General features: G+C 41.6%; 2 protein-coding genes and 1 long non-coding RNA gene across 7 annotated transcripts in view; 2 read left to right on the top strand and 1 right to left on the bottom strand.

Moving 5' to 3' along the window:
- Positions 1 to 632: 632 nt before the first annotated feature.
- On the top strand, positions 633 to 12,929 carry tcp11l1 (t-complex 11, testis-specific-like 1). 2 transcript variants are annotated; one of them, XM_061772382.1, is made up of 10 exons: positions 634 to 1,008; positions 1,256 to 1,378; positions 1,617 to 1,749; positions 1,834 to 1,954; positions 2,385 to 2,605; positions 4,426 to 4,562; positions 6,994 to 7,163; positions 7,272 to 7,453; positions 8,235 to 8,407; positions 8,493 to 12,929. In XM_061772382.1, exons 2-10 carry the CDS (start codon positions 1,264 to 1,266, stop codon positions 8,714 to 8,716), a joined length of 1,476 nt encoding a protein of 491 aa, XP_061628366.1. In that variant the 5' UTR covers positions 634 to 1,008; positions 1,256 to 1,263; the 3' UTR covers positions 8,717 to 12,929. The 2 variants fall into 2 exon arrangements, with proteins under 2 accessions (XP_061628367.1, XP_061628366.1); XM_061772383.1 differs by lacking the exons at positions 1,617 to 1,749; positions 1,834 to 1,954 and having other exon boundaries at positions 633 to 1,008.
- Positions 12,930 to 13,081: 152 nt separating this feature from the next.
- On the bottom strand, positions 13,082 to 26,479 carry LOC133477561 (uncharacterized). 3 transcript variants are annotated; one of them, XR_009788398.1, is made up of 4 exons: positions 26,342 to 26,479; positions 24,268 to 24,388; positions 13,275 to 13,520; positions 13,082 to 13,189 (listed from the first exon to the last, which is right to left on the bottom strand). It is a non-coding gene; the product is annotated as an uncharacterized LOC133477561 (long non-coding RNA). The 3 variants fall into 3 exon arrangements; XR_009788399.1 differs by having other exon boundaries at positions 13,275 to 13,492; XR_009788397.1 differs by having other exon boundaries at positions 13,275 to 13,395.
- Positions 25,437 to 27,419, top strand: part of LOC133477559 (homeodomain-interacting protein kinase 3-like) — a 56,547-nt gene continuing 54,564 nt past the window's right edge. Inside the window, exon 1 of one of the 2 annotated variants that reach the window (XM_061772381.1) lies at positions 25,437 to 25,809. The gene's annotated coding sequence lies outside the window, so the exon portion shown is untranslated. The remainder of the gene's footprint in view (positions 25,810 to 27,419) is intronic. The other variant, XM_061772380.1, reaches the window with a different exon arrangement.

Raw genomic sequence — 27,419 nt, 5'->3', positions numbered from 1 at the left:
ACCAAAACAAAGAGGTCAGAGCATATTACGCCAATCCTAACATATTTACACTGGCTCCCAGTGAGCTTTAGAATAGATTTTAAAGTTCTGCTACTGGTCTATAAATCACTAAACCGTTTAGGTCCTGAATATTAACCCAAATCGACAGACTCCGGTCAAATAGTGGAGCACAGAGTCCAAAGCAAACATGGTGAAGCAGCATTTAGCTATTGTGCTGCACACAAATGGAATAAGTTGGCAACAGAAGTGACGTCAGCCCCAAGTGTGCATTTTTTTAAGTCCAGGTTAAAAACTCTTCTTTTTTTTCCTATGCTTTTTCGAGCATTTCCACTTTTAAATATTTCTTGCACTGTATGCTGTTTTAATTGTATTTTTATTTTATTCTCTTCGTTTTAAATGTTTCTAAGCTGTTTTTTTCTTTGTTTTTAAATGCTTTTAATCATGTAAAGCACATTGAGTTACGTGTCTGTAACAAATTTCTAACATTACAAGGAGCGAATAGATCTCAATAATCAAGGATATTGTGACTAATATATTAACAATTCGTGTTTAACACCAGCAATTTATTTTAAACAAGCTGTTGAGAAAAAGACGAGTGACGTTTTGCAAAGGGGGCGGAGAGATAGGGGCTCGAGCGTGACGTCATGTTAGCACAACACAAACCAGGAAGTGACAATCGTCAAGGGATTTTTTTTTTTCCTCTCAATTTTCATTTAGAACTTCCTGAACCAGTGACGTCACTCATAACGAATCACGCCTCGATACGGGCCGAACTTCCTGGATTCTCGGCACGCCCCGAATCTTGGGCACAATACATCCCATCACTCGTAAACATCGGTTTTGTTCTTCTGGATGAAACCAAAGGGTCTTCAGTGTAAAACGCTGAGCGTGTACATTTTTCTGTCTCAGCAGCAGACTTGAGGGATCAGCGTTCTGTTGATACGAAATCTCGGGTGGCGCTAACGTCAGATAAATAGAATTTTGTTGCAAGAGACAAGTGACCATAAGGTTAGTGACGTTGCCATCGATACGAATGTAAAAGAGGGTTTTGTCGTTTGCGTCTCCCACCTTCGTCTTGGCGTCACGCACTTTCACGCCATCACACATCTTTAAGATGACAACAAATCCACCCGACATTTTCTTTTCTGTCTGTATTGCAGCATCACTTGATAACCTAAATAACCCGATGTGTCTAATCGTTGGTATTAGAAGACATTTAAAGTGGTCACCGCGTTTGTCATTTGATATTCTGCAGACCTGAGCATGTCCAATGAAGCTGACCACATCGAGGGCGGAGGAGACAAGGAGTCTGAGGAGGGGGCGCAGGATCGAGTCCGAACAAATGCAAGTCCACCCAGAGGAGCAAGTGCTCCACAAGGTGAGGAACAGTTCAGTTTACGGGGGAACCCAACTTCAACAGCCCTCATCAAATCTCTGCTCTGCAAAAAGGAGAAACTGCTTTATTCTTTAATCTGCTTTCTTTGTTGTTGTTGAGTTCCTCTGTTATTGTTCTAACGGTTACAATGCTTCGTTTTAGGAGAACAGCACATGCGGATGCAGTTTGAAATAAAATAACATTATTATTTATTTTTTTAAATGTTATTCTTGCCTCATAGCCAGCCCACCCAGGTTTGTGTCTGTAGATGAGTTATTGGAGACAGCAAAAGGAGTCAACAATATGGCTTTGGCTCACGAAATAATGGTCAACCAGTCTTTTCAAGTGAAACAGTCTGAGCTTCCTGAAGGAAGGTGAGGTTGTTGCTGCTGCATGCCGGAATTGGGGTTTGCATTCGTTTCTTTAAATAACGACCCCCCTCCGCTGCCCCTGTACAGTTTGGAGCGCAGAGTGAAGGAGATTGTGCACCAAGCATTCTGGGATTTTCTGGAAGCTCAGTTAAAGGAGGATCCGCCACAATACAGCCATGTAATCCAACAGCTGGCTGAAATTAAAGAGGTGAAGTCCAGAAGAATAGAAACCCTGACCCAAGTGATCACATGGAAAATCAATGTGTGAACCGCTGCAATCTAGGTTCTTCATCGCTAAAGGGATGTTAGCTTTTATCCAGTTGTACCATTTCTTCTGGATCGTAAGGAATCATAGGGAATATAGAATATACGTATTTTTTTATGTCATCAATGTGGAGCTTGTCATCAACATTTAATGCAACATGTTTACTGTGCACAGCATATCAAGAACTGTATCGAGGAAGTTGCACACAAGCCAATGCCAATGAAAATTGTTGCACTTCCCAAATGTCATTTAGGTTGGTCTCTTTAGTCTATCGCTGAGATCAATGTTGTAAATGTTGATATATATATATATATATATATATTATAAATGTTATTTTATTAACCACAGTTAATCAATCATCATTCATCTGCAGACGTTGCTATCTTTCTTGCTGCCGGGCCATGGTCACATACGGTCCCGAATTGAAGAGGTTCTTGACCTGACTCTAATCCAGCAGCAGGCAGAGAAAAGAGCACTGGACGTTGGCGCTCTATCCCATTTCATTATTGAGATGATGGGATCGCTTTGTGCTCCCTCCAGGGATGAGGCCGTCAGTAAACTAAAGGAGATCACCGATTTTGTCCCTCTGCTCAAGTAAGCGATAGAAAAAATAAATGGTATTATTAATGATGTATTCAGTGTGTTGTTGACTTTTGTTTACTTCAATCCTTGTTTTAGTTCTGATCAACTTGTTCATTATCTAAATGACACTGCAACAAGCAAGCAACTATCATCCATTATATCTTTTACATATGACAAAAAGGGCTTTAGGGTCAATAAAAAAAAAGACTTAATACTATTCGAATTGAAGCCAAGGCAAAACGGCTGTCAAGAGCATATTTCTCCCGTTACCTTGATTTGTCATTATGTTAATTTTGCTTTTTAGAGCCTTAGAATGCCTTTAGTGTGGATAGAGATTATTTTTTTTATCCTGTTGGGGGCAGCACTGTGGACTAGTCTTACTGATTAGTGGTTAGCACGTCTGCCACACAGTGGAGAGGTTCCTGGGTTCTCAGCTGGGTCCTGTGGAGTTTGCATGTTCTCCTCCTTACTGCGGCTTCCACCCACATTCCAAAAACATGCATGGTCAACTCTAATTTGTCCATAGATGTAAATGGTTGTTTATATTTATGCAGAGGTGCAACAATTACTCGATTAATCGACAACTAATTGATTATCAGATGAACCCACAACTATTTGAATAATCAATTAATCGTTTAGGTGGAACAGCGACCGACTGGTTAGCACATCCGCCTCACAGTTCTGAGGACCCGGGTTCAAATCCGGCCTCGCCTGTGTGAAGTTTGCATGTTCTCCCCGTGCCTTTCTCCGGGTACTCCGGTTTCCTCCCACATTCCCAAAACATGCATGGTAGGTTAATTGAAGACTTTAAATTGCCCATAGGTGTGAATGTCAGTGCGACTGGTTGTTAGTGTATATGTGTCCTGTGATTGGCTGCTGACCAGTTCAGGCTGTACCCCGCCTCTCGCACGCAGTTAGCTGGGATAGGCTTCTGGATACCCGCGACCCGAGTGAGGATAAGCGGTGTAGAAAATGGATGGATGGAAATTTATTGTTTACGCGTTCATTGTTGAGCTTAAAAGTGTCAAAATCCTCTGATTTCAGCCTATCAACAATAAATATTATTTGTTTTATGTAGTTCTCCATTGTGTATTTGATCAAAATAAGCCATTTGCAAAAATCATCTTTTACTTTGGAAAACAATGATCAACATTTGTGCCTCTTTTCTGACATGTTACGTACCAAACCATTAACTGAATCGCAATCTATGGAAAAAAATAATTTAATCTATTACAAAAGTAACAGTTATTTGCAGCATTATTATGACCATCCGTAATTGAATTGTAGTTGAACCTGAAGCCGCCTGAGAAGTGTATATTAAAATACCCTGTCCCCTTGGCAATAATTAGTAGGCCTACCCAAGAAGTAGCTCTCAGTTTAAAAACTGTTGGTGAGTGCATCACTCCTTCTTGTGCGACATTACTTAATTGTTGATTACGTATTTGGTTTGGTTTAATCATTACACAATACCAAATGGTCAGTTAATAAACTGATGAATATTTTGCAATAAACTTTAATGCAAAGTAGATTTGTATCCGATTAATTGATGGAATAATCGGTTCTAAAAATAGTCAATAGCTGCAGCCTCATATGGATGTGCCCTGCAATTAATTAACAACCAGTCCACCACGTACCCCGCCCCGACCCAAAAGTCAGCTGTTTTCGGCTACATCTCATCCTTGACCCTAATATGGACAAACGGTCCAACAATCCTATTGTAGGGAAGAATTGACTTTTATTGTAGTAGTGTACTACATAGTCCCAGCCAACAATATTAGATCCGAAAGATTTAGAATATATTAACCCATTTCTTTCTGTCATCCTTCTCTTAGGGCCATATTCTCGCTATTGGACCTGATGAAGTTGGACATGGCTAACTTTGCTGTAAACAGCATCAGGCCTCATCTAATGCAGCAGTCAATTGAGTATGAGAGGAACAAGTTCCAGGAGTTTCTGGACAGACAGCCCAGTAAGAGCATTACACAAGTTGACTTTTATGGTCCTTCACTCAAATGTAAATTAAAAAAAATTATTTGAATGACCAAGTATTATCGACTTTGAACCAAACGGTAGCGAAACGGTTGACTGACAGCTTTTTGTATAAACTAAGAAATGGCTAACGTTATTAAAAATGCAAATGGTAATGGTAGTAATTAAAAATGGTGCTTAATTTATCTTGTTTGGAAGAAAGACTACAGTGAGTGCACGAGTAATGTATGAAAATCAGACATTGCTTTTAGATTGTGGTTCAACAGAATTATTTAAAAGAAACACTCATGAAACAGGCCTCGATAAAAATGATGGTATTCTTAACTTAATATTTTGTTGCATATCCTTTTGTAGCAATCACTGCAATCAAACAATTTTTGTAACTTTCAATGAGACTTCTGCACCTCTAAGCAGGTATTTTGGCCCACTCTTCATGAGCAAACTGTTTCAGTTGTCTCAGGTTTGAAGGGTGCTTTATCCACACAGCATGTTTCAGCTCCTATAGATCTTCAATAGGATTTAGATCAGGGCTCATAGAAGGCCACTTCAGAATAGTCCAGTGTTTTGCTCTTAGCCATTCTTGGGTGTGTTTAGGGTCATTATCCTGTTGCAAGACCCATGAGCTGCGACTAAGACCAAGCTTTCTGGCACTGGGCAGCACATTTCTCTCTAGAATACATTGACAGTCTTGAAATTTTGTTGTACGCTGCACCGATTCAAGACACCCTGCCAGATGCAGCAATGGAGCCCCAGATCGTAACAGAGCCTCCTCCATGTTACAGTGTTCTTGGTATGCTTAATTTTTGCGTCTGTGAACATAGAGTTGATATGCCTTGCCAAAAAGTTCTAGCTTTGTCTCATCTGTCCATAGGACGTTCTCCCAGAAGCTTTGTGGCTTGTGAACATGCAGTTTGGCAAATTCCAGTCCATCCATCCATCCATTTTCTACTGCTTATCCGAGGTCGGGTCGCGGGGGCAGTAGCTTTAGCAGCGACACCCAGACTTCCCTCTCCCCAGCCACTCCTTCCAGCTCTTCCGGGGGGATCCCGAGGCATTCCCAGGCCAGCCGCAAGACAGTCCCTCCAGCGTGTCCTGGGTCGTCCCCGGGGTCTCCTCCCGGTGGGACGTGCAGGAGGCATCCGAATCAGATGCCCCAGCCACCCCATCTGGCTCCTCGATGTGGAGGCGCAGCGACTCTACTCTGAGATCCTTCCGGATGACCGAGCTTCTCACCCTATCTCTAAGGGAGAGCCCGGACACCCTGCGGAGGAAACTCATTTCGGCCGGGATCTTGTTCTTTCTGTCACGACCCACAGCTTGTGACCATAGTTGAGGGTAGGAACGTAGATCGACCGGTAAATTGAGAGCTTCGCCTTTCGGCTTAGCTCCTTCTTTACCACAACGGACCGATACAAAGTCCGCATCACTGCAGACGCTGCACTGATCTCTCGTTCCATTCTTCCCTCACTCGTGAACAAGACCCCAATATACTTGAACTCCTCCACTTGGGGCAGGAGATCTTGCTTTTTAATGATTTATTTTCAACAGTGGCGTCCTCCTTGGTCGTCTCCCATGAAGTCCACTTTGGCTCAACCAATAATGGATGGTGCAATCTGACACTGATGCACCTTTACCTTGGAGTTCACATTTAATTTCTATGGAGTTTGTTTTGGGCTTTTTTGTTACCATTCATATTATCCATCTCTTCAATTTGTCATCAGTTTTCCTCCTGCGGTCACATCCAGGGAGGTTGGCTACAGTTCCGTGGATCTTAAATTTCTGAATATGTGCAACTGTAGTTACAGGAACATTAAGCTGCTTGGAGATGTCCTATAGCCTTTACCTTAACTTGCTTGTCTATCATTTTCTTTCTAATCTTCTGAGACAACTCTCTTTCGCTTCCTGTGGTCCATCTTTAGTGTAGTAGACACCATGTCACCAAACAGCACAGTGATTGCTTTTCACCTTTTCAATAGGCCGACTGACTGATTACAAGTTTGAAAGCACCTGTGATGCTAGATTAGAGAACACACGTTGTTTGAACATGTCCCAACGGTAAAATTATTTTCAATCTTTTCTGGGTGTACCATCATTTTTGTCAAGCCCTGTTGCACAAGTTTGTTTTTTGAAATAATTTTTGAACTACAATTCAAAAGCAATATCTAATTTTTATTATTTGATTTTCATATAATTTCTATTTATTATTACAATTTGTCAGATTCAAGTTATTTCTGTGACCACTATGGATTTTTCTTTCATGAACAGAGGCATACAACACTTTTATCCACGTGTATTTAATGACAATATTCAACTATTTTCTACAACATTCAAGTGCAACTTTTGTCCTTTGTTTATCTCTGTTGTTCAGTCCAGTTGTGTTGGAGTTGGAAAACTGTAATCCTCTTTTTCAGATGCTTTAGACTTCACTGAGAAGTGGCTCAAGGACACATTGAAGGACTTGAGAAGGGCTTCTTCAGTTACTGCATCATCTGATCCTCCTGCTCTCCTTCCCGCTAATGTCCATAATCAAGCATATTTACGACTACTTAAGTGGGAACACCTCTCAGAACCCTTCCCTGAGGTCAAGACCTTGATATCGTTATTTAGGCTTTGATTCTTTTGGGGAAAAAAACCTATAGCTCTCTGAGACAGTTTTATTTGTTTATATTTTTTTTTTTTTGCTTTCTAGACAGTGTTGATGGATCAGACTCGGTTCCAAGAAATGCAGCAGAAGACTGAACAATTAGTTTTGCTTTCATCTATATTACTCATTGTTTACACTACCACGGGGGAAGCTATCTCGGGCCTTCCAGGACTCATGGACAAGCTTAAAAACACTGTCCACACCATGCTTGCAGACATGCACACACCGTGAGTACAAATACTTCTAACAGTTTTGTTTAAACTTGCAAATTAGTACAAAGACAAGTAGCATGTTAGGCTACTTGTAACATGTTAGCATGTTAGACTTAGCTGAACAAAATTGATCAAACTGGGTACCTTATTTACACCTACTCACAACAGTTGGTGTGCATTATATTTTGTATATATTTTTTGTCATATTTTGTTCAGATGTGTGTACAGTCTACATAAAAAAGTTTACTTATACACTGATGTCGTAATATTGTTGTGCAACATCTGTTTAAAGTATCTGTCTGATAAACCTTTATACTTAAGTGATATTATACTCACAGGCTTGCATTAGGAATTTAGATGTATTGTAATTTCTCGTGTATAATGCACGTTTTTCCCTCCCAAAGAAGGGTCACAAGTCAATAGTGCGCATTATACATAGGTATAGGCTAAAATGCAAAAGACTTTCACATTTTAAAAATGTATGCTGCCATTTAGAGGTTATGAAAAAGCTGTACTCTTTCATTCCAATATGACAGCGCCACCGAGAGGTTATGAAAAAGGTGTAGCCTACTCTTTCATTCCAATATGACAGGGGTACATATGACTGTGATACATTAGATTGTGTGGGTGTACCTACAGTTTTAGGCCAGTCACTGTATGTTCCATACAGTTTCAGGATTTAAAACAATTAGTTATGCTGCATTAATATGATAAAAATTTTTGTTTATTGTTCTAGTAGTTCTAGTACTAGCTGTGTTGTATTGTTTTATGCAAATATTGTATTGCGTTTTCCAAGGTCCTTCAGTTTGCAAGAGACCTTAGTGACCACTGGGGAGAAACTGTGTATGGAGCTAAGTCAATGTTTAAGCCAGCATGGCTATGCTACATTATCTACTGACCACAAAAACACTTTGATGGGGCAAATCTCAGCCACCATCGAGCCGGACAACACAGTCCGTCAGCTGATGGGTAAGTGATGCCTGTTGTGATAGTGTCGGTGGGGGGAGGTTGAATTGACTATCCTCTTATTTTCTTCTCCTGCCATCTCTCTTAGACTCTCGGGTTCAGAGCTACCTGCTGGCCACCCTGGAGTCCAGTCAACACAAGACTCCTCCTCCTCTGCCTGGAGGTCTTACACCCATCTGCAAAGAGCTAAAAGAACTCGCTGTTCGCTTCAGTTGCCTTGTCAACTTCAATAAGCTGGTCTTCTCCCCATTCTACCAAAAGATTCTCCACAAGTGCTACTCATCAGGAGGTTGTACCAGCACAGAGACGTAAGCATTATGATGAGGACAGTGGTGTTAAGTGGATTTTCAAGCTAACACTTAAGTTCTACAAAAGGAGCTGAGGATAATGATCAACGGTGTTGGCTGGTAAACATTCACCTCATTGCGTAGAAGAAAATAATACATTTCAAACACTAATAGCACTACTTGGGGGGGGGAAAAAAATCTACTTTATCCTCTGTCCTCCATATACCGTCATTTCTCATGTATAATGCGCCCCCCCCCCCAAAATGTCAAAAATAAATGGTGCACATTGCACATAGGTGTAGGGGAAAATGAAAACAAATTTCCCATTTTATAAATGTATGCCGCCATCTAGAGGTTAGGAAAAAGCGGTAAATGTTCATTTCAATATGCCACTGCCACCTGAAGGTTATGAAAAAGGTGGACACTTTCATTCCAATATGATGGGTACGTATGACTGCATATGTACAGTTGTGGTCCTCAGTTTACATACCCTGGCAGAATTTGTGAAATAAAAAATAAAAAAAATGATGTGCAACTGATGACTGAACAACAACCATCATTAATTTATTTATGGATATGTTTTGTTTGATGATAATGCTTTTCTGAAATACATGAGAGTTTAATTTGAATCCTATTAAAATAAAACTAAATGTGTTTCGCCTGGCCCTTCATGTTTTCTTCAAAGAATTGTACCCATCTTACGAATTCTGCCCGGGTAATCAAACATGTGACCACAACTGCTGTCTGTTTTCTCATTTACTAAATAAAAGTAGGGCTGTGAATTTCAAAATAAGAGCAAGTAAATAAAAAGAATTCCATGTTAAAATAAAGTGCTTAACTTGAGAATAATTATTTGAAAAAACTAACAAAATACAGATAATACTTAATGTTTTGATCATATGGGTAAAGGCAAAATCATGCATTGTAAAAATGTATTATACATAGGTAGAAGGGTTTTCCAGAATTTTGAGGTCAGCTTTGGGGATGCGTATTATACATGGCTGTGCATTATACACGAGAAATTAGTCCAATGGTGTTTTAACCCTCTGTAACCTGTGCCTGACTACGTGTACAATGCTTTGGACCAGTTCTAAATTCATTGGATGGTTTTAAGGAGCAAATGTTGGTTATGAATGAATAAGTGGAGCCACAATGTGTTTTTGCAGATATACATTAAAATGTAAAAAGAAACTTTAAAATTTAGTGCACCAGCTACATCATGGAATAAATAAATACTTTATTAATTTCAAATGATAAGTTCCACTCCATGGGTCTTCCTATAGCTCTGTTGGTTAGTTCTTATAGTTCGGTCCAAGAGAAATAGCCAAGGTGATTTTAGTCAGGTGGTAAGTCAAAAGAAAATAACTCAACTGTGCTAATTGTTCCTTCTACCACACTGCAGATAATTGGGAAAGAAGACTTGAAAGTCAGAAAATGTTGCTTTAGAAATACAAATTTTGCTTTAGAAATACAAAAACACCAGTTGGTGCTGATACAAGAGGAAGGTCTCAAGCAACGGCAAACCGAATACAGTCTGATGAAATCCTTTGTCTCTTTTGTCCTGACGTGACATTTACTGAGACAACAATGAACACAAACAAACCGACTTGGAATACATTTTTCATAAATGACAATCAAAACATGTTTTGTTTTGTTTTCATACAAGTATTTTTGATTTTACAAGTAACAATATACTCTATAGAGGCTGCTTTCATTCTGGACCATGATAAACTGACCCTACTGATCAGTATTGGGTTGGCTATCCCCTGAGAGTTTAAAAGTTAGAGAATAATAATAAGGTTGCATCATATTTTAAAAATGTATCAATGGTTTTAATGTCAATATCTACACTTGATAATTGCAGTTTAAAAACAACAAAGCTATATTCAAGTCTCGGAAATATCTTACACATTCTGTCTGGGATTTACATCTAGGCTAGCGAGAGACATGCACATATTTTCCATTAGTTATTGATGACTTAAAAATTTCAAAACCAAAACTTTTACAAATGTCAAAACCAAATTTTTTTTTCACCATTCTTATACATAAGAAGACAATGTTTTCAGTGCCACTTATTCATAAAAAAGGTACAGCATCCTCATGTGTACTGTCCTTCACAAAAGAAAAGGTTTACAATAATTTAGGGTGAAACTCTCTTTCAATTCATGGATTGTCCATAACGAACAACATGTTCAGATATAGGGGTGTCCACATGTGCACTTGGTACCAGGACACCCTAGGCCGCAATTCGATGATCGACTTTGTGGTGGTATCATCGGACTTGCGGCCGCATGGCTTAGACACTCGAGTGAAGAGAGGGGCAGAGCTGTCAACCAATAACCACCTGGCGGTGAGTTGGCTCCGATGCTGGGGGAAGATGCCTGTCCGACCTGGGAGACTGAAATGTGTCGTGAGGGTCTGTTGGAAACGTCTGGCTGAGTCCCCTGTCAGAGCTTCAACTCCCACCGACAGAACTTTGCCCATGTCCCAGGGGAGGCGGGGGACATTGAGTCTGAGTAGACCATGTTCCATTCCTCCATTGTTGGGGCGGCCGACCAGAGCTGTGGCCGTAAGGTTGTCGGTGCCTGTCGTGTCGGCAATCCCCGAACCCGTTGGTGGACACCAGCGGTAAGGGATGCCGTCAAGCTGCAGAAAGGGTGCTCTCGGGCCTGTTTGGCCTGTGGAGTTTTGTGAAGCTATGGATAACGACTTCCAGACAGCTTTGAGGAAATTGTGGTCCACCGTCCGGTGTCTCAGGAGGGGGAAGCAGTGCACAGTCAACACTGTGTATAGTGGGGATGGTGCGCTGCTGACCTCAACTCGGGACATTTTTTATAGAATAAGGTCTATTCAGGGGTTCTGGAGAGGGGGGTCTGTCAGGAAGTTGAATCTCAGATTCAGGAGGAGCAGTGTGTGTTTCGTCCTGGCCATGGAACAGTGGACCAGCTCTACACCCTCAGCAAGGTCCTTGAGGTTGCATGGGAGTTTGCCCAACCAGTCTACATGTGTTTTGTGGACTTGGAGAAGGTGTTTGACCGTGTCCCTCGGGGAGTCCTGTGGGGGGTGCTCCAGGAGTATGGGGTACCGGACTCCCTGAAATGGACTCTTCGGTTTCTGTATGACCGGTGTCAGAGTTTGGTCCGCAATGCCGGCAGTAAGTTTTCATTTTCACAACATAGTTGTTGATGGACCACTGCTCGTCCTTGTTTCATCGTCTAAGCAGATGTTCAAAATACAGTACATTCTCTGTCTATTCTCTGTCACAGGACGTTTGTTGAACTCACTAATTGACAGCTGACGTGAGGATTTAGGCTCTTCGTCAGCTAGCATTAACTGGTGACTTTTCAGATGGGCGTGCATAGCACTAGAGCTTTTACTATAAGGATAGATTTGGATACTTTGCAAGTGACTGTGCCATCTCTGTCATTTTTTCCCCCCGTTAATATCAAAACACGTGATTGGCGTTTAGTTGGCATCAAGCTCGAACTCTCTATGCGGACATATCTTTGGAAGCACTTCGATTCGTACACAACCATGCCAAGTTTCTAAATTTATCAGGTATTATTCGGGGTTGAATAATTGGTTGCAAGCTGAAACGTTTCAATTACTACTATTTGTTGGAAGCCTCTTTCTCAGTTTCGGGCAACCCGTAAGTGTATTTTATTTAAATATACAGTATACTGTAGATACACAACAGTAACCTATGATTTGGCAAAAATGCAGCTTTTTCCTTATTTCACTCGTATTGCTGATGGCTTTGCATGCCTATTAAGTGTGCAATGTCTCTTCTCCCTCAAAACAAATGTTGCATGTCTCTGGCTTACCTACATTTGTATACTGTTAGGACACATTTACACGCTATCTTTGTTCAGTCAGGACTCAAGTGTTTTTCAGCAATTGATGCTAAGAAACTCAGACTTTTAATTAAGGCGAAAAGATTGCATCATACCAGTGTGTGTGTGTGTGTGTTTTTCCCCTAACATGTTGATGACAAATTAATCCAATTTTGTCTCAGTCCAGTAAGTAGCAGAAAAATACACTGAATTTGTGTTGTGAACCAATTTGAACCATGTAATGGTACTTAGAATTTCATTGAACTTCTCATTTAGAATTAATTTAAAACGTTCAAATTATTTGAAAAACTGATGTCATGCATAGCATATGTGATAAATTTACACGAACATTTGTTGTGAATGTTCATTAATCATATCAATAAAGCATTGCGTATCCTTGTCAAATATTACTGTCATCATTCTCCTACCATATTCAGAGAACTCCATGAATCCATAGTATTGGATTAGCGGATCACGCACAATACAAAAACTGTACGGTACGACGTTGGAAGTGAGTTAGATTGGAGCAGACTGAGAGACTGGAGCAGACTGAGGTGGAGGGAGTAGATTTAGAATGATTTATTGCAGGTTAGCCATGAGCAAGTGGTGTGGCTTGGCGGCATCGCTGGAGCAGGCAGCGAGGCGGGGAAGGTACAGAAGGTACACTGGAGACGGGAGAGAACAAAGTCAGGTGAGTACAGATGCGGGTCGTCAGATAATTGCATACCACAGAAATCTGGAAGTACGCACATCGGCCAGTGAGTCACAGTGTCAACACTCAGGCGAAGGCTTGCTGGACTTGACAGGCTTAAATGCAGGCAGTAATCAGTGGTGCTTGAAGACAGGTGCACGGCACAGGCGATGCTGATTGCTGGCGAGAAGAGGGGGAGAGGGAGATACAAGGTGCAAGGCGCCACCCATGGTCCAAAAGAGGAACTGCAGTGCATGGATCCTGGCAAAAACGGCTTCTATCCCGGTGGAGCATTTTTCAAGGTTCTAAGTTAACCAGCAAACATTTATAAGGGAACAGTTGCCACTTGCATTAAAATCCTTTAAATATTTCAATGGCAGGTGGCACGGTGGACGACTGGTTAGCACATCCACCTCACAGTTATGAGGACTGGGATTCAAATCCCGGCCCAGCCTGTGTGGAGTTTGCATGTTCTCACCGTGCCTGCGGGGGGGTGGGGGGGGGTTTCCGAGCATTCCGGTTTCCTGCCACATCCCAAAAACATGCGTGCGTGGTAAGTGAGGACTCTAAATTGCCCGCTGGTGTGTGTGTGAGTGTGAATGGTTGTTTCTATGTGCTCTGCGGTTGGCTGGCGACCAGTTCAGGGTCTACCCCACCTCTCGCCCGAAGATAGCTGGGATAGGCTCCAGCACGCCCATGACCTGAGTGAGGATAAGCGGTACAGAAAATGGATGGATGGATTTCAAGGACAGGTTAACCAAGGTACTACGGAGTTTAATGAGTTGACTATTCTGATTTAACGGATATATGTTTTGAGGTCACTGAAGTATGTTGGACTGTGTTTTGGAAATGGAAATGTTAAATGTAAAGAGAAGCTGCTAGTAACAGTTATTTCAAGGCTATACTTTTTTGAGGGTCAGGGCCCGAATTATCAAATGATAGTTGTAGTGCAGTTAACTTACTGAGGTGAAACACTTTTGTGAGACTTCATACCTGTGGTCTTGCGTATCACCTGCCTTCCAAATTTATAAAGCCTTAGCTTCATCCTGTTGACCTGAGCGCAAAGTGGGGGCTGCTGAGAAGTCACACAAAGCTCCAGAACAACAAATGTGTTCGCAAACTGTTGATCTAGTTATGTTTAAAAATAAGTGATTTGTCTTTCAGTGAGTAGTACAGTTATCCATCCATCCATTTTCTACCGCTTATCCGAGGTCGGGTCGTGGGGGCAGTAGATTTAGCAGGGACGCCCAGACTTCCCTCTCCCCAGCCTCTTCATCCAGCTCTTCCGGGGGGATCCCGAGGCGTTCCCAGGCCAGCCGAAAGACGTAGTCTCTCCAGCGTGTCCTGGGTTGTCCCCGGGGTCTCCTCCCGGTGGGACGTGCCCGGAACACCTCACCAAGGAGGCGTTCGGGAGGCATCCAAATCTGATGCCCCAGCCACCTCATCTGGCTCCTCTCAATGTGGAGGAGCAGCGGCTCTACTCTGAGATCCTCCCGGATGACCGAGCTTCTCACCCTATCTCTTAAGGGAGAGCCCGGACACCCTGCGGAGGAAACTAATTTCGGCCACTTGTATCCGGGATCTTGTTCTTTCGGTCACGACCCACAGTTCGTGACCATAGGTGAAGGGTACGAACGTAGATCGACCGGTAATTTGAGAGCTTCGCCTTTCGGCTTAGCGCCTTCTTCACCGCAATGGAGCGATACAAAGTCCACACCACTGCAGACGCTGCACCAATCCGCCTGTGGATCTCCCTTTCCATTCTTCCCTCACTCGAGAACAAGACCCCAAGATACTTGAACTCCTTCACTTGGGGCAGGATCTCATCCCCGACCTGGAGAGGCACGCCACCCTTTTCCGACTGAGGACCATGGTCTCGGATTTGGAGGTGCTGATTCTCATCCCAGCCGCTTCACACTCTGCTGCGAACTGCTCCAGTGAGAGTTGGAGATCACGGCTTGATGAAGCCAACAGAACCACATCATCTGCAAAAAGCAGAGATGCAATACAGGACTCCCCGAGGGACACGGTCGAACGCCTTCTCCAAGTCCACAAAACACATGTAGACTGGTTGAGCGAACTCCCATGCACCCTCGAGGACCCTGCCGAGGGTGTAGAGCTCGTAGACTGTTCCATGGCCAGGACGAAAACCACACTGCTCCTCCTGAATCTGAGATTCGACTTCCCGACGGACCCTCCTCTCCAGCACCCCTGCATAGACCTTACCAGGGAGGCTGAGGAGTGTGATCCCCCTGTAGTTGGAACTCCGGTCCCCCTTCTTAAAAAGGGGGACCACCCCTCCAGTCTGCCAATCCAGAGGCACTGTCCCCTATGTCCAAGCGATGTTGCAGAGGCGTGTCAACCAGGACAGCCCCACAACATCCAGAGCCTTTAGGAACTCCGGGCGAATCTCATCCACCCCCGGGGCCTTTCCACCGAGGAGCTTTTTAACCACCTTGGTGACCTCAACCCCAGAGATAGGAGAGAGAGTTATACAGTTATATCCATCCATCCATTTTCTGAGCCGCTTCTCCTCACTAGGGTCGCGGGCGTGCTGGAGCCTATCCCAGCTGTCATCGGGCAGGAGGCGGGGTACACCCTGAACTGGTTGCCAGCCAATCGCAGGGCACATAGAAACAAACAACCATTCGCACTCACAGTCAGGCCTACGGGCAATTTTAGAGTCTCCAATTAATGCATGTTTTTGGGATGTGGGAGGAAACCGGAGTGCCCGGAGAAAACCCACGCAGGCACGGGGAGAACATGCAAACTCCACACAGGCGAGACCGGGGATTGAACCCCGCTCCTCAGAACTGTGAGGCTGACGCTCTAACCAGTCGTCCACCGTGCCGCCTATACAGTTATATAACATATAAAAATGGAAGAGCTTTGTCATTTTCACAAGTAAAAAGTGAATCCCAAGGGAATAGGTTTATTTCACGATTAATTGTGTAGAACCAAGATAAACAATCCTGGGACACTTTGGGTTATTTGTTCTCTGTAAATTGAATGTCAAAAGGTTACACAAAAGTTTGAGGAATGTCCCCACGAAGTAGTCAATACGGTGCATGGTTGCAAGGAAGAACATTTTGTCAAGGTGTTTAAAATACGAAACACAAAATAAGTTTTTTAGCTATAGGCCAGATGTTAAACCCATGCCATGTAATGTTTAACAATGTATGTATTTTAACCTGATTGAAGTCATCATCTTCACTGTGGAGATGATGACGACGTCACCAATTGACCAAAAATAAAGTAGTGAAGTTGAAAAGTTGTCAGACTTAAACTGTTGGTGGGACTCTAAAAAAAAAAAATAATAATAATTGGAGGCTTTGTAGTTAATTAATCACAATTTGCATTTTTGTCAAAGATGAAGATTTGACACAATTGGCGATGTTTTTTTCATTTAGATAGTCGACGAAGCGTGAACTTGAACAATTGAATAAAAAATGTTTATTATCCATCAGAGCACATATACAACCCCAATTCCAATGAAGTTTGGGGCATTGTGTTAAACATAAATAAAAACAGAATATAATGATTTGCAAATCATGTTCAACCTATATTTAATTGAATACACTACAAAGACAAGATATTTAATGTTCAAACTGATAAACTTTATTGTTTTTTAGCAAATAATCATTAACTTAGAATTTTATGGCTGCAAACAGTTCCAAAAAAGCTGTGACAGGGTCATGTTTACCACTGTGTTACATCACCTTTTCTTTTAACAACATTCAATAAACGTTTGGGAACTGAGGACACTAATTGTTGAAGCTTTGTAGGTGGAATTCTTTCCCATTCTTGCTTCATGTACAGCTTGTGCTGTTCAACAGTCCGAGATCTCCGTTGTCGTATTTTACGCTGCATAATGCGCCACACATTTTCAATGGGAGACAGGTCTGGACTGCAGGCAGGCCAGTCTAGTACCCGCACTCTTTTACTACGAAGCCACGCTGTTGTAACACGTGCAGAATGTGGTTTGGCATTGTCTTGCTGAAATAAGCAGGTGCGTCCATGAAAAAGATGTTGCTTGGATGGCAGCATATGTTACTCCAAAACCCATATGTACCTTTCAGCACAGATGTGTAAGTTACACATGCCATTGGCACTAACACAGCCCCATACCATCAAAGATGCTGGCTTTTGAACTTTGCGTCCATAACAGTCCGGATGATTCTTTGCCTCTTTGGCCCGGAGGACACGACGTCCACAATTTCCCAAAAGAATTTGAAATGTGGACGCGTCAGACCACAGAACACTTTTCCACTTTCCATCAGTCCATCTTAGATGAGCTCGGGCCCAGAGAAGCTGGCGGCGTTTCTGGGTGTTGATAAATGGCTTTTGCTTTGCATAGTAGAGTTTCAAGTTGCACTTACGGATGTAGCGCCGAACTCTATTTACTGACATTGGTTTTCTGAAGTGTTCCTGAGCCCATGTGATGATATCCTTTACACATTGATGTTGGTTTTTGATGCAGTGCCGCCTGAGGAATCGAAGGTCACGGGCATTCCAATGTTGGTTTTTGGCCTTGCCGCTTACATGCAGTGATTTCTCCAGATTCTCTGAACCTTTTGATGATGATATGGACCGTAGATGATGAAATCCCTAAATTCCTTGCAATTGTGCGTTGAGGAACATTGTCCTTAAACTGTTCGACTATTTTCTTGCCCCATCGTTGCTTGTGAATGACTGAGCAATTCAGGGAAGCTCCTTTTATACCCAATCATGGCACTCACCCCCCATTTCCCAATTAGCCTGTTCACCTGTGGGATGTTCCAAACAGGTGTTTAATGAGCATTCCTCAACTTTCTCAGTCTTTTTTGACACCTGTCCCAGCTTTTTGGGAACATGTTGCAGCCATAATATTCTAAATTAATGATTATTGGTTAAAAACAATCAAGTTTATCAGTTTAAACATTAAATATCTTGTTTTTGTAGTGTATTCAATTAAATATAGGTTGAACATTATTTGCAAATCATTGTATTCTGTTTTTATTTATGTTTAACACAACGTCCCAACTTCATTGGAATTGGGTTTGTATAAACATTCCATGTCCCTGAACTGTGAGTAAAGAGAGTACCAAGTTGAGGTTATTTTATATTAATATATGATTTTATACCCATTTTATCAAATTTGTAGACAGGATTTAAGATTATGGGTGTGGTCTTCTTCGTCCCTCTTCGACACGCCCCTGGGGTACTTAACCCTGGCGCTCGTGTGTTTTTCTCCCTTGTGTTTTTTCTCTCGTCTTGCTGGCAGCTCGCCAGCCGGGCTGGCCTTCGGCCACCCCTCCCCCTGGCCTTTCTTTGTTCGGGCACGGCTCGGTAACCGCGGGCCTTGGGTATAGAGACTCGGCTTCCCAGGCTCTCCGCTCTGAAATTGCCAGCAAGCCACACAAAAAAAGCCAGGAAGAGAGAGCGTCCTGTTCTCCCAAGAAGGCATGACGCACAACAATTTTTTGTCTTCCGCCTCTTTTGTTTTAGTTTTATTTTTCTACATCTTTTTCTTCTGCAACCAAATCTGTCACCTTGCTACCGGAGCCACTTCCAGAGAGAGACTACCACCCACCAGTTTGAGCCTCTACGCACGGTCGTGAGTAGACACGGCAAATCGTTTGCCAGACTGTACAATATTAGTGCCTAATAATTTTGGGGAAATTACTAGCTTCAGACAAAATCTCAACTTTGTTCTCTCTCTCTCTCTCTCTCCCGTCCACACTGGATGCAGCAAACGCTCACGTTTCCAACTTTAGTGCAACACACGATGTTCTAGTTCCCTTTTTGTCCACCTATTTTCCTTTATATCATTATTAGGGTTATATTCTTTCGTTAGTTGGACCCCTTTGTGTGTTTGCCTCTAGATCCCTTGTAGACGTCATTAAATATACTATAAAATTCCACTCGGTTGTATTTTGTGTGTGTTCTGAGTTTAAGTAAGCCTCTGTCATCTAGAACTCAAAATTTCATAGTGTAGCAACCTTCAGATTACGAGACTGATAAAAAGGTTTCTCGTCACTTTCCCTATATTTTATCCACATAAAAAGGGATGTGGTTCCCTCTAGTAGGTAAAATTAGTTTGATCTTAACAATTAAACTTAAAATTACGGTAAACCGGAAGTAACGCAAGCCTCACTTCCGGCTTATTCTTTTCTCCTCAATTAATTACGGTTTTATTTGACTAATATACGCTACAACGCGCAATGTTATTGATCAAACCTGAGACAAATTGCGGTTCTAACTGGCACGCAAAGCAATGCCATTGTAAATATAAGAGGTGGCGGGGAGAACTTTTCTTTTCATGAAAACATTTTTGAAATGCAAATAAAAATGATCCCAATCCATCAATTCAGCATTGCAATTTTGGAGCTTCTGAATGATCGAAGCAGGGCTGACTTGGAAACAGACAGAAGGACTCATATACTACCATACAACATGTTACGAAACTCCCTTCAACTGCATTTCTGTGCTTCTGGGTCATTTCAACACATTGTGACAAGAGCATGTAGCCACGCCCCATCAGAGTCATAACCCGTCCATCACTTCCAAGGACAAACATTTTCCAAAATGGCAGCCAATTCGAACACTATTCATGCAAAGCTTACAGATGTCGTGGCAGATTTTTCTGTCAAGTTTCTGAGGAATATTGATATTTTAATGAAGAGCAAGCTGAGAGGTATTTTCTGAAGGTTTTCTTTCCACTCCGTCAGTGTCTATGTTTATGGGCCAAGGAACTGCGGAAATTTTTCAATTAGTGTGAGGTGCCACGCTCACTACATCTGGACATCAAACCCAACGAGATATCCTATCCACACTGTTCTTGTCAAGCAGGATTCGAATAAAAATATGAATTGGTCATTTACAGATTTATTTTTTGCTAAGCAATATAGGCCTCGCTGTGAAATTGCTTCTTCCATCATGCCGTTAGCATGAGGCTTCAGCTCCATCATGACCACTCCCTCACTTGCTATCTCTCGCTTGCTCGCTAAAGGTCCCCAAACACAAGCACACCACATAACTCTGTGGAGACATAAAAGTTTTGTGTTGCCTGGAGTGCAATAAAATGTCTTTTTTTTTAAGATGTTACTTCTCTGTTAAAACAGTCCCAGCTGTAATTTGAACAGTTTTCCTTTGGCCACATTCACCAATCTCGTTCCCACTGTTGGCACTTTAATTTGGCAATGTTGATTTTTGAGATTAAGTAGTTACAGTATATTCAGAAAACAACCATAATGGCTTGTTTCACCCTAAGTCATTGCAAATTGGAAAGGTGTTACAGAGTGCAACAACAGCAAATACTATATATGTTTTTTTGCAATAAACATATTGCACGGTGGACGACTGGTTAGCACATCTGCCTCACAGTTCTGAGGACCAGGGTTAAAATCCTGGCCGCACCTGTGTGGAGTTTGCATGTTATCCCCGTGCCTGCATGGGTTTTCTCCGGGTACTCCGGTTTCCTCCCACACGCCAAACACATGCGTGGTACGTTGATTGAAGACTCTAAATTGCCCATAGGTGTGAATGTCAGTGCGAATGGTTGGTTGTTTATATGTGCCCTGTGATTAGCCGGCGACCAGTTCAGGGTGTACCCCGCCTCTTGCCCGAAGATAGCTTGGATAGGCTCCAGAACGCCCGCGACCCTAGTGAGGATAAGCGGTACAGAAAATGGATGGATGGATGGATGGATGGATGGATATTGCACCCACAAGCAGTTCAGATCCTGTTTTTGCTCAGCTTTGAGGCAGTGTGACAAGCGTGCAGCACTCTATTCTAGTTTGGATGACAAATAAAGTAACCGGTTTCTCATGCTCCCCTCCCTTGCACAAGTATTGATGTCATCTGGAGTCAAAGTTGGCCGTGTAGAGACAGTTCTTTCCAGTCTAGTGTTTCCCAACCTTTATTTAGCCAAGGGACATATTTTACATTAGAAAAATCTCACGGCGCACGACCAAATAGAAATGTCACAAAAAGTATATATACTGAAATAATGATGATCTCGTCTTACAAATGTACTTACCTTTACATAATGTAAAATCTGAGCCTAGTTGAATACAAAGCTGATTTACTGACAGGAATAAAAGAAAGACACACACAGAGATTCTAAATAATCATTTTCCAAGCAGTTAAGTGAAATTGGATTCCCGTGGCACACTTGATGATCTCTCACTGTACACTGACGTGCCGAAACTGGTGTTTGGAAATCACTGCACTTGATGGCAGGGTGAACATAATTTACCCGTTTATCCACTTTAAAAAATAAATAAATAAATTAAATAAACATTTTTGTTTGCTGCGAAAATTTCTCATGTAAGAATATGGAGAGGCTCTTCGACCAAAATGCATTTGAATTAAACAGTATATCTTAATGAGTTTGTATTAAATTAAAAAATACACATTATGAATCTTGATTAATTAATTACAAATCATTAATTTGAAAAAATAAAGTTCCACTATTAATAAACCCTACTAATGAAAAATATTAATGCTTCAATTTAACTTGTATGAACTCATTTAACCAGTGGTGTGCCGTGAGGGCCTTCTAAGCCTTTTCTGCTTGCCAAAACACTATCAAAAGCACAAGCATATATCATAATTTATATTAATTTGTTTCCAACAGTCTTATGTGTTCATTTCATAGCATGTGCTTTGCTCAGTGTCCAGTCATGTAGAGTGCTGTATATGAAGATTCAGCTTCTATGTGTTGCCAAGTAAATGTAATCTACCCCAAGGCCTTTAGAATCCCAAGTGCTGGCATCAACCAAATCAAACACATACACAGTTGAAATGGTCTAACCAATCAGATTTTAGATTCACCACTCTGCGCTTTCACGCAGGCTGAGTCATGTTGGTCTTTTTCCATCTTCTGATTGGCTCAGCTAAATAGTCTCCTGATTGGTTGAGCTGAATATGTGCATGAGAATTGATTTACTGAAGAGGATAATTTTGGACATGATTAAAAATTTATTTTTAAGACCACTTTAAAAAAAGAAACAAAAAACTACTTTGTGGGGCTAGGTCAACCAACAACTTACTGCCTGGCTTCTTTTCAAAAAGAGAATTTTGGGGCACTTTCAGAACAGCATGTATCAACTGGCTTACACAGACAGCCAGGAGAATAGGAAGGAGGTCTGCTGCGTCTCCATCAACATCTCCGGTGAGTACGATGTATTTTTTTTCAAGTTTTTATGTTTTTGTCATGATATTAGATACTTTGTGATTGTGAACTGTTCTATTGTAGTTTACACACTACAATGATGATAAGAGGTTTGGAGTTGTTTGGAGGTGATGTATTGGAAAATAAAGATTTTCCAATACATCAGTAATAATGGCATTCATCCTCAAATATGGGGAATGTCTCTGTCTCTTTTTAATGCCACACATAGTTATACTTGTGTAGCGTTTTTGTACATTATTTTTGCAACATGGTGTTATTATGAGGGGGATTATGTCACTGAAAGCCCAGGTCCCAAACTCACCGCCTGCCACTACAGTTAACTTGGATTATTGTAACCCATCGGTGTCAAATCACATTGAAAAAATCACTGACACTGCTCACAAAATATAATGAGATGTGCCGTGAACTTACCATTGTTCTGAAGTGACCGCTTATCCTTTAAAGTCCATGAAGGTTGTAAACATCATTCCTCTCTGTCAGCTCAAGGTCAGGATAACATGATATGTTTTAACTGTGGGGTGGTCCATAAGGAAGACATCAGGAGGGGAAACATCTCATACTATGGCGTGTGGCATGTCTGGTGACCCTAAATTGCCTGTAGGTGTGTATGAGAGTGCGGCTGGTTGTTTGTTTCTATGTGCCCTGCGATTGGCTGGCGACCGGTTCAGGGCCTCCCGCCCGAAGATAGCTGGGATAGGCTCCAGCAGCCCGCGATCCGAGTGAGGATAAGCGGTAAAGTAAATGGATGGAATCACAGGCCTGACAAAATGAGCCAAACAACTATTCACATTAACATCCAAGCAATTAGTCTTCAATCAATCTAACTTTCATATTTTGTAATGATGGAGGAAACCTTAGTCCCCAGAGAAAGCGTACCAGGTTAAAGCCCTTCGATAACTAAGCTCCTGGGACCATTGGGACCCACAAACCCCTTCAACACGGACTGTCAGGAGCTGGATCGAGGAGGAGAAGATTATGGGCAGTGTTTCGCAACCTTTATTGAACCAAGGCACCCACTTTACAAATGAACATTTTCACACCACATCACCAAATCAAGGTTTTTAATTTATAGGGGAACACCTGTTGTTGCCCCCAAAACCGTGTTTGGATTCCCCCTTCCAGGCGGATGCCCGGGGCCACCGCACCGTCCAAAGCTAAATATGTAACACTGTGGCATATTAAATACATTAGACTTCTAAACCGGAAAAAACAGCAACAACACTGAGGAAAGTGAACCCAGGAGCATTAACAATGACCGAAACAGATTCGGACAAGCAAAACATTCCCCATCATTGCCCATATTAAGGAGAATTGTTTAATGTTGTCGACTACAAAAATAATTCATGGCGAATGCATTGCTGTAAGTCTTGAATCAGGCTAAAAACAACCATACTGCCGTTCAAAAAGTAAAGTGTATTTTTTCAGTTATCATTAGCCATTTTAGCTTTTTTTTTTTGTTTTTTTTTTTTTGTTACTCTGTTCACAACATTCGCAAAGCTAAGGGAACATGTTGTTTTGATCACATAAAAGACGATCCAAGGCTAGTTATCTCTTAAATAACAAAATGGGCGATATGTACTCTAAGACAGTTTGTCTTATGCTAAGTAATAAAAGCAGGTATTGTATTTAATTAACAGTAAAAATGCATTTTTTACTGTACAGCAAAAGCAAGCACAGCAAATGCTAATTAGCTTTTAGCTAACTCTGGTCCAATACCAAAATACCAAGATGGACGGGTGGACCCCTCAGTAATGTGCGTATTGTCCTTGTTTTTGTCTTTGGAGACATTAAGACTTGCTAAACATTAGGGCGTGCACTCCAAACCTTTCACCTACTTTCGCAAATCTGCAAAGTCTTTTCCCAGAGTTACTTACTAGTGGAGCGGCTGCACTCTATAGCGCATGGAGGAGGCGAAGACGACACCACAGAGGGAAACGTGCTGGAGTGCAAGTTCTATCTGTCATGTGTGGGTCCACATAACAGAGACACTGTAGCCTAAATAACACAAAACACATAACACTTCAGGGAAGATACCTTTTTTTAGGTTATAGGAATAGCTCGCTAGCTAATTGCATATAACTCGCAAACACTATATAAAAAGACGCATGCACTTTATTTGCTCGCTGTCTGACAGGAAATCAGACTTTTCCTGTTTTAAGTCAATTAGGATTACTAAAATTATTTATATTAGCTAAATGCCAGAATAATGAGAGGTGGATTATTTTTAGACCATTTTTCATTACTTTCTTAAAAGTCAGAAGTTTACCTAGGCTACATTTGATTAGTATTCGGTACTATTGCTTTTAAAATGTATGACTTGGGTCAAACGTTTTGGATATCCTTCCACAACCTTCTCACAATAGTCGGCAGTAATTTTGGCCCATTCCGCCTGACAGAACAGGTGTCGGTTAGCCAAATTTGCCTTTTCAGGACTGCCCATAATGTTTCAATAGGATTGAGATCAGGACTTTGTGATGGCCACTCCAAAACATTGACTTTGTTATCCCTAAGCTGTTTTGTGGCCAGTTTGGTAGTACGCTTCGGGTCATTGTCCATTTGGAAGACCCATTTGCACCTACTCTTTAACTTCCTGGCTGATGTCTTGAGATGTTGCTTCAGTATTTCTACATCATATTCTTTCCTCATGATACCATCTATTTTGTGAAGTGCACCAGTCCCCCTTGTATAGCAAAACAAAACTCTTAATTAATAAATTTATTTTAATTATCTTAAAACATATATAATGTATTTAGAAACTAATTTGAATTAATTTGACCTTTATTTTTTCCCACATATGGTCAATTTACTATATAAATCTTATTATTATTATATTATTGTTATTAAATACCGTACCAGAACTATAAGCAAAACATTTTCTTTAATGTAATGCGTGCGTTGTATGACTGCTTCCTCCGTATTAGCATTCACACAACAACAAGCTTTGCTTCGATGAAGTATTAATGACATATGGATGAAGTCATATGTTACTCAGTTGTCACTGGCTGACATTTGGACACCTCGTGCCTCCCCCCCCCCCCCTACCCAACATTCCACACATGCGACGAAGCAACAGCTAGCTGCAACCTCACGTCTGTCAGCCACAAAGCGTATTACCATGCAGAAGTTTAGAAACGCCGATTTCTCGCCCTGATCAGGCTCAAAACATCTTTCGACGAAACACGCGACGCCTTGGGGTAACCGCGGATCATGGCTGGCCTTTTTATTTGTTAGTTAATGGTTGTTATTTGGAGCTTCAAATGTGCAAAAAAAAAAGTCAGTGAGCTGTAGTCGACGTCGAACAAGATGGCAGCAGTAGCAGTAGCAACAACACCGATGCAGGGTTTGGCGGTGGCGTGGCTTCTCGCTTCTAGCCTTTTTGACGCGATGACTCATTTGGTTTACGAGTCTTACTGAAGGTAAGACATCTTTGTAAACAAAACTGTATTGTGTTTATGTTCTTCGTCTGTGGCTGCCCCTCACCAGTTGCTGGCTTGTTTGCTATCATAAGCTAGCAAACTTCGTTGTGTTCGGGTTGGCAGGCTAGCTTGGACAGGAACAGTTTGCCAACATTTAAGGATATGCAGGTTCACGTTTAATTCTTTGGGTTAGTTTGAGCTGACAAAATCGATCTAGATGCGAAAATAACCGAGAACTAACTTGCGAGTGAATTGTAATGAGGTTCGGGTTATGCAACACGAGCTGTTCACGTAACGCATAAAGTTCAGTGCATACAGTACATGCATACTAGTTTGGACATAGTTTTGGTTTTAAAGAAGACTTGTACTCGAGCTGTCTGTCACTTCATTATAAAATGGGTTTCAACAGGTGTCCAGACTGTTGCTCCCCCTCCCCCAAGCACACAAACACTAACACCACCCCTCCTATATGGTTACTGTGTCCTAGATTGATCAGTAACAAACTACGTGTACAGCTGGTCGTCCATCTTACCCAACGTGATGCATGGCTCTCAATTACAGGCTTGGATCTGGTCACCAAGTTGTGGGGTATCAGGCTACCTCTTTAGCAGGCAGTGGCTATACACGTGTGTTTCTGTGGTGTGTATGTGAGAATGAGAAACTAAGCAAGTGCCCCTCAAAGATCTGATGGACATGGCCGCATGGCAAGGACACACAAGGTGAAATAGTTGCTCCTCAGAAGCCACATGGTGGAGGCTTTTTTTGCATTACTGCTTAATTTATCTGTGGCATCAGGTCACTATTTATACTGTTCCAGACCTGCAGCTGTGGGTGTTAACTGTGAATGTAGTTAAAAATAGATCGTTACCATCTTGGAAGCACTGTTTTTATTTTTGGGTGTGTGCAGCTTCCTATACACAGTACACATTTCTATATAAAGTGAAACTCCCAAAGTTGAGCACAATCTGCTCTGTGAAGCTGGTCAACTGATTTGTTCGGATTTTGAAACTTTGCTGTTGAGATGAATACATTTAATATAGGTCAAATGTATTTAAAAATATAATTAATAATATCACTTTTGGTCCCTAATGTTTACAACAAAGATTTAAATTACAGACAGACAATTACTGTTTTACAATACTTTTGTTCTTCAGTATTTGTTTAATTTATAACAGAGAAGTATTACAAAAATATGCAGAAAAAAACCTGAACTGATGAATGTATCTTTAGAGTTAGCCCATACATGTATGCAGTGTGGAAGCAACATAATGAGTGAAGTTACTGGCAAAACATTATGCATGATGCTGTTTTACTTTAAACCACTATTCTATTTCTTCTACTAATATTTTATTTCCTATGGAGTGTTGACTCATGTCCACCAAAACAAAAACCAGACTCATTTCTCATTTTTTTTTAAACTATTAATATATTTATTTGAAAAGAGGTATTGGCAACAAAAAATGCAAGGTATCACCGTTATTATAAGTGAAGACAATTTGCAATTTTGATATTCGCAAGAAACATGTCGACGCACATGAATTGCTTTTGCGGGCCACATAAAATTATGTGGTGGGGTGGATCTGGCCCCCGGGCCACCAGCTTGACACCTG

Source organism: Phyllopteryx taeniolatus, chromosome 5 (assembly GCF_024500385.1).
Source record: "Phyllopteryx taeniolatus isolate TA_2022b chromosome 5, UOR_Ptae_1.2, whole genome shotgun sequence".
In the NCBI taxonomy this organism is placed as follows: Eukaryota; Metazoa; Chordata; class Actinopteri; order Syngnathiformes; family Syngnathidae; genus Phyllopteryx; species Phyllopteryx taeniolatus.
This window is presented reverse-complemented; position numbering and strand designations above follow the sequence as displayed.

What these genes read in the sequence shown, in the direction of transcription:
- tcp11l1 (XM_061772382.1), top strand. Translation starts at nt 1,264, where the DNA reads ATGTCCAATGAAGCTGACCACATCGAGGGCGGAGGAGACAAGGAGTCT. An exon ending in TCTGAGCTTCCTGAAGGAAG is followed by an intron (nt 1,750 to 1,833) that starts GTGAGGTTGTTG and finishes GCCCCTGTACAG; the next exon opens with TTTGGAGCGCAGAGTGAAGG. An exon ending in CTTGCAGACATGCACACACC is followed by an intron (nt 7,454 to 8,234) that starts GTGAGTACAAAT and finishes GCGTTTTCCAAG; the next exon opens with GTCCTTCAGTTTGCAAGAGA.